Source organism: Belonocnema kinseyi, chromosome 6 (assembly GCF_010883055.1).
Source record: "Belonocnema kinseyi isolate 2016_QV_RU_SX_M_011 chromosome 6, B_treatae_v1, whole genome shotgun sequence".
In the NCBI taxonomy this organism is placed as follows: Eukaryota; Metazoa; Arthropoda; class Insecta; order Hymenoptera; family Cynipidae; genus Belonocnema; species Belonocnema kinseyi.
Window position 1 is genome coordinate 73,059,573 of NC_046662.1, and position 7,531 is coordinate 73,067,103.

General features: G+C 30.3%; 1 protein-coding gene across 6 annotated transcripts in view; it reads left to right on the forward strand.

Annotated features, from left to right (window-relative positions):
- The window catches only part of LOC117174097 (TOX high mobility group box family member 3-like), a 142,855-nt gene that overhangs the window by 88,504 nt on the left and 46,820 nt on the right, over positions 1-7,531 (forward strand). For all 6 annotated transcript variants that reach the window (XM_033362831.1, XM_033362833.1, XM_033362836.1 and 3 more), the window contains one exon: positions 2,583-2,717. In XM_033362831.1, the coding sequence (XP_033218722.1) occupies positions 2,583-2,717 (135 nt within the window). The remainder of the gene's footprint in view (positions 1-2,582; positions 2,718-7,531) is intronic.

The window sequence follows — 7,531 nt, forward strand, 5'->3', positions numbered from 1 at the left end:
GCATCCGGGTTCCTTCAAAGGAAAATTCCTGACGCTATTAAATCCAATTTAAAAACTTTTATTCTCTCTCTGTACCCTACTCCTACGCCACTCCCCCACTTCCTACAACCCCAAACCACCCTGCCGAGGCCATGGTAAATTTATTTTCTTTTGCTCCCCTTTTACGAGAGCGGGAATAAATTGCTAAAAGGATTTTGGACGATATAACGCTATCTATCATCCTTTCCTAGTTATATATATAAACGTCTAGGGTAGATTCTTTAATTCCAACTTTCAACCCCCTTTACACACCTATAACCCCCGCCAATCTCCTTGGGTTCTTTTTATACTTTTTTATTATCCTGATACCATTTGATTACATTCTTAGCTTACTGGTAGTTGAGAGTATTAGGTATTGGATATTGGGCATAAATAAGGACTTAAGGCCATGTCATACTTACGGGGTTATTTATATTACCGAAATTTATTTTCGCCAAATTTCTATCCACACGCAATGAGATGTCTAATTGAAAGTTTGGAAATTAAAGAAAAGGGACTAAAGTAGGTGTATCTGGTCCTAAGTGCTTATAATTTAAGATAATTATTTGTTGAAAAAAATTGTATCGTAATTATGAAGATTTTGGACCAGAAAAACTTAATTAATGCCTTTTCTTTAATTTACCTAACTTTCAACTCGATATCTCATTTCGTGTGGACAGAAGATTGTTGAAAAAAAGTCACGCTATTTTAAGCTGTTTGTGAGAAAAATATTATATATCAACTCTTATTTTAAAATCCACAACATAGACTTTAATTTAAATGCATTCTTTCTGCTTCTCACTGACGAAGCTAATCAGGCAGTAAATATAAAAAGTTTTTTCAAGGCTGATCTCACGTTATGAGATTATATCTTCAATTCATGAGTGTTCTTAATTGTAGTTGATTAAAAAATTTTTTTACAAATCATGCTCAGAACCAGGAAATAGGGAACTGGCTGAGAATTTTTTTTTTTTATAACCCAATAAGAAAAACCAAGTAGTATTGGTTTTAATTCTGTTTGGATAAAAGTTCAAGTATTTTGTGTAAATATCATCCTTTTTGGTTGAAAATTTAACCATTTTTGTAGATAATTCGTTTCTGTCGATAGAAAACTATTATTTTATGATACAAAAGGGATATATTTGGGTAGAAAATTTATCTTTTTTGGTTGAAAATGTTACTCCTTATTGTAAATCTACTTTTTTCAGTTTAATAATTTAACTGCTCTTCAAAAAATAATGTTTTGGCTTAAAAATTCAACTATTTGGTTGCAAATGCAAAGGTTTGTGCTAGAATTGTAATCTTTTTCGGTTGAAAATTCAACTATTTGGTTACAAAATAAATTATTCAATTAAAAATTCAAATTGTTTGGTTAAAAATAAACTATTTTACTGAAAACTCTTCTCTTTTTATTAAAACTAAAACTGTTTGGTTATAAATGCAACTTTTTGCTTGAAAATTAATTTTTTGGAACACTGAACTATATTTGGATAGAAGTTCTCTTTTTTTTTTTTTTAAATTATATATCTGGTTAAAAAGATACCTTTTTAGATTGATAATTTAGCTGTTCTTTAAAAATACATATTTTTGGCTTGGAAATTCAACTATTTGGTTAAAAATGCAACTTTTTGTGTTCAAGTTGAATTTTTTTTGTTTGGAAATTCGACCATTTAATTGAAAATTCAACTATTTGGTCACAAATTTAGTTATTTAATTAAAAGTCAACTATTCAATTTTTTAACTTTAAAAATCAACTCTTTTTTTTTAATTCGCCTTTCTGTTCAAAATTTATCTGTTTTGTTTAAAAATGCATCAATTTTGTCGAGATTGCGATATATTTTGACTCTATTTTATTGAAAAGAATTTATTTCCCTATCTTCGTTACAGGCCACCCCAATTCCCCTCTTTCCTCCTTACGCAAAGTTTCTAGAACTTCGAAAAATATCAGAAATTGGTATCATATTAATACGTTTTTTTAAGTTTAAATTTTTTTATTTTTTCCCAAGTAAAAATAAGCCTTATCGTGTTATATATAGAGATTTTGATATCACGAATGTAATTTAAAATTTTATAAATAAACAGACTGATTTATTTGACCTGCCTCCCGATTTTATGGAAATTCTTGAAATGGAAAGTTAATTACAAAGTGTAATTAAATTTCAATTTGTGGAATAAAATAGTTTGAAATTTAAATGAGTTTTTGATTCTGAACTTGTAATTTTAATTCAAGTTTTCCAATATTGAGCTCTATTTTGCGTTTGGACTTTAATTAGTTTTATTACGTCAATTTTATTAAGCCGATTTTAATGATGCTGTTCCTACGTTGAAGTGCTTACTCAATAATATTTTGAATTGCACTCTTATGGGACATGTATATCCATAGAATCTATTTCTAATATTTAAATTAAAAATGTTAATATTTAAGTTACGTTAAAATTCGCAATTTGTTTGTAAAATAAAATCTGAATGTTTATTGTTGTATTCTTTGTTAGTTAGTAAATATTGTTTCTCGATGTTTGCACGCACGTTTGTCTTAAGAGCAATTTTTTGTTTTCACATTGCAGACTTTTCACACGCCCAGTTTCGGCGATGAGGATTTTGACATCCCTTCGATCCACTCGCACGCGCATCAGCAGCACCAACAACAACAGCAGCAACATCATCAACAGCACGATCCAATGCACGCTTATCAATCACAGGTATATTTGCACTCAAACCCTTCTCCCCTATTTAAAATTATTGAATTTCAAATTTATTTTTTAAACAATTCAAGGCGTTACTTTTAAACTCTCGAAATTATAAAAATCCTAAATTGAAGAGGATCCAAATTTAAATCACAGGTCCGTCCTCTTTTTTACTTAATCCCTTTTTTTTTACCTTTTTCCATTTTCCCTCCTTAAATTTGAAAAATCCCCTAAAAATCTGAAATCGAGAATCCCCCCCCCCCCTTACAAAGGTGTCGATTCATTTCGAGTGAAAAAAGAACAAGATGCTTTGACCCAGATTCTTTATTTATTTCCTAATTTTGAAGATTTGGAGAAAATAAAGAGGTTTCTTTAAGAAAATAGAGGAATAAATTCTTTTAAATAAAATTAATTTTTATACTATATTAAATTAAATTTTTAGTGTTTAAAGTTGAATTCTGAAACAAAAGGATGAATTCTCCACGAAAAATTTGATGTTTTAACAAAAAAAGATTAAATAGTTTTAACGAAAAACATAAGCTTTTAAGTTAAATTAAGTTTTTAATCGTGAAAGATGGATCCTGAGCAAAAAATGTAGTAGTTGCTATTTCAAATGAAATGTATTTTAATTTCAAGTCAAGAATAGTTTTATTCATGCTAAAAAAGACGAATTTTCAACAAAATAGTATATTTTTCAAGCAAAAACGATTTTTCAGTTAAGAAAAAAAATTGTCAACGAAATTGTTGAATGTTTGAGATAAAAACGCGAATTTCCAACAATATAGTTAATTTTTTAGTCAACAAGGATTTTTCACTCAAGAAAGAAAAAAATTCAACTAAATTGTTCAATTGTCAGCAAAACAGTTGAATGTCCAACAAAAATTCATTTTAAAACAAATATTAAAGTTTCAAACCAAAAAGGATGACATCATTATTAATCATGGCATATTCTCAACGAAAAGTATGATAGTAGACGTTTCAACCAAAAAGAATTAAATTAAATTAAAATCCAGTTTTTAATCTTTGATCTTGAATTTTTTTCTGGTGTTTTCATCAGTAGAAAGTGCAATATTCCTTTCGAAATTTCCCGTTAATCAAAATATAAATTGTCGCCCATAAAAAACCTACTGTCTCACATTTGTAATCTTCCTAAATAAACTTTATTACACCCAATAGAATAATTTATTACACTAAGGTGTTAAATTTACTTTATATGAGTAAGGGTCCTGGAAGAACTATCCAAGATATTAATTAGTATCCACTGTCCAAGAATAAATAAGGAATATTCTTGAAAAGAATTGTGTAGATAAATAGCCAGGTGGAAGTGACTATTTATAGTTTTTAATTGTTTGTAGAATGCGATAATTACGGAAAGTTCCAGATCTATTCAACGTGGTATTCGATTTATTATGAAACTTAATGACTATTCCGGTATTATTTTGCCTGCGAATTAATGCTTCATGAATAATGAATATTCAGACTATCTGAAAAACAGTATAATTTGACGGGCTGCAACGAAAGTCACTTCCCACATTAAATTATTTCTTAAATCACTGTCTCGAAATTAGACTGATTACAGAGCAATTTATGCAAATCCGGAGACTCATGATTCGATTAAAGTTTATTCTTTTATTTATTTTCTTAATTTTTTTCCACCTTAAAATTCACTTAAAAGCATTATCCTAAAAACAATTACAAAAAATTAATCTTAAAATCTAGAAGACTACTGAACCGAGAAAATGCGGAAATAGCCCTGAATTTTTTTTTAATTAAGAGATCATTAATTTTTTTATCCCGTAAAACTATACAAGATCGATCGTACGTCATCGATTTAAAATTGCACAGTTTTAGGATTACATGCTCATTAATAAGTAGATTTGATAAGAATCAAATCAATTCTTTCTTCAAACGTCAATGTAAATATGAGTAAGAATTTTGTGTAGGTCTTACGGTCTTCATTCAATTAAAAGAATAAAAACGAAATTACTGTAAAGTTCGTTTACTGAAATTCTGACGATCGCTTCTTACATATACAGTGAAACTCTTCTATAGCCCCGATTTTAGGGCTGGCGGTGGGTGCGAACTAACTAATTATAGCCCGCTCCGCTTTTGTTTGTTCGCGCCTGCGTGACAACCGCGCACCCCGCGCAGCTCCTGTTGCACCTACTTGCGGCGTGGCGTCAATTCTCAGAAGTGCTATTGAAGGGTTTTACTGTAATTGCAAATTTGTTTGAAAAAAAGTAAAAGAAAAAAAATACCTGTGCATATTTTCTTGTAAAAAATAAGAATATTCAATTTTGGAGTCAAACATGCTTATTCTCGGAATTTTAAAGAAAAAAATTGAAATATAATTTTTAGCTTGGGACAGGGAATTTCTGTGAAAAATTATAATTTTTTAGTTTTCGGCACGGAATGTCAGTAACAGTTATTATTTTTAGTTTAGGACGAGAAATTTCTGTAAAGAATCTCATCTCGAATGTTGTCACAAAACCCGTGCTGAGTCTTGAATTTCGTCTCGAATTTTGCCTCGAATCTTGATTTGAGTCTCGAATCTTGTCTTGAATGTCATCTAGAATTTTGGCTTTAAACTTTTCTTGAATGTTAAATGTATCGAGTCTTGAATCTCGTCTCGAAGCTTGTATCTGTCTCGAGATTTGAATCTATTCTAAAGTTTTGGATCTCGTCTCGGGTCTTGAATCTTGCCTTGAATCTCGTGACGAGACTAAAAGAGAACTTACAGATAAAAGCAGCCATTCCCCTGAAAAACTCCTGACGTATAGCCGTTTTGTTTCATTTATAATCGTTAAAAATATCTTCCTCTTATCCTTCTATACATAATGATAGATTTTGTGGAAATTGTGGAAGATGAGTGTCAAAACTTAAGAGATGCATTCGAGATGAGAAAATCTCAGGACATTTGAGTCGCACGACGTCTAAACTTCTCATCTACCGATTTCACAGAGTATTTAAATGGCGTTCACAAACATGGACACGTCAGAATGATCTATCGGCCGTTTAACAACTTCCGCGTTGAGGCATTATTCATACTCCATGACTTATTTTTAGTAGCTTTGCGAGTTCAAGGAGGTACAAAATATAGAATGTACCGCTGCCATTTCGATTGTCCCGTCATCTCAAGATTAGCAACATTACTACGAGAAAAATTATTATATTATAGAATACAATAAACGTATTGTTCCTTCCATTTTATGACCCTTTGTCGGGAAAGCTTCTGAAAAAGGAAGCGATGCAGTTCCGTTTCCTTTATGCAAATTATATTGCCAGAAAAAATATTGGAGAAATTAAAAATAAAATCCTGGTTGTAGCCTTGACAACCTTTCCCCTATTTCCCGTTTTTAAATTCCTCCCTTTTTACCTGACAAAATTTGACTATATGGTATAAATGAACTATTTTGAAAATTCGTTAAAAATTGAACTATTTGTTCGACAATTTAACTATATAGTTAAAAGTATAACTATTTGATTGCTAATAAAACTATGTTGGTATAAAATTCAACTCCTAATTTCGTGTTGAAAATTCAACTGTTTTGTAGGAAATTCTTTTCTATTGATTAAAAATGAAACTATTTTTGAAGAAAATTTACCGATATTGGAAGAAAAAAAAAACTTTTTTTCGTTAGATTCTTAGTTTGATTATCAGGAATTCTGCACATTATATTTTTCGTTGAGGATACATAATTTTTGGTTAAAAATTGAACTTCTTGGTTGAGAGTTGAACTACTTTGTTAACAATTAATTTTTTACATTCTCATCATTTATGATTGAGAAAGTATTAGAATTGTCGGAAATTTGACATCACACTTTTTCAACGGATCTCCTCGTTTCGAGACCCCCTGAATACGAAAATCAGGGTTTCACGATGGCGTTTGTCTGTCTGTCCGTCCGGCCATCCGTCCGTACGTAAACACGATAACTCTCGAAAAAATGAACAAATCAAATCCATCTTTAGCACACTTTTTCTAGGCCCTAAAAGAAAGGGCGAGTTCGTTAACGAGCCATTTTTGATAAAAATTCAAAAAGTTAGCACATTTTGAAAATTTTTGAGACCACTTTTTTCTGAATTTGAAAATTCTATGTACGGATATTTATAGTATTGAAAAGAACAAACAATTTATCCTAATGACTTTTTTCGATCAAAAGAAAATTCTCAGAGTTATAGCGTTTTCAAAATTTTTTTAATCAACCGAAAATCAAAATTTAAAACCGAAAAACGCACGATATGAAAAAAAGTCAACAAAAGAAAAACATTTATTTTCGAAATCCCTACAAGATTATCATAACCAATTTTTGGATTTTCTTCAAAAATCGAAAATTCATATTTTGATTGCACGAAAAATAATGGAAAATAAAAAAATTCCATTTTGTGGAGAAACTATGTAGGATACAAAAAAAAGATGAATTAAAAAAATGGTTATCCCAAAAAAGATCTACAATTTCGTTAAGAATCACTTCTTGATAGGACCCGTACTTTTTGTTTTATTCGTGAAAAATAACTTTGAAAAAAGTAAGATAAAAAAAATGTGTGGAAAAACGACGAAAGTTACGAGAAAAAAATCCAACAAAACCTGTTTACAAATGTCTGTCGGAAATCGAGCGCGCAGCGCGAATGTCACGATGATATTGTGTACCTCAAAGCCTACAGAACTTTGAGAAACTTAATCTTTTACTATACTTAATTAAGTAGACAATTCAGAATATGAAGACGCATATAAATACCAGGTGTATACATATGAAACCGGTATTGCCATTTAGCGGCCAGTAGGCACACTTGTAGGCACTGTCGGAACTTACCATTTGTGCTAATTGGC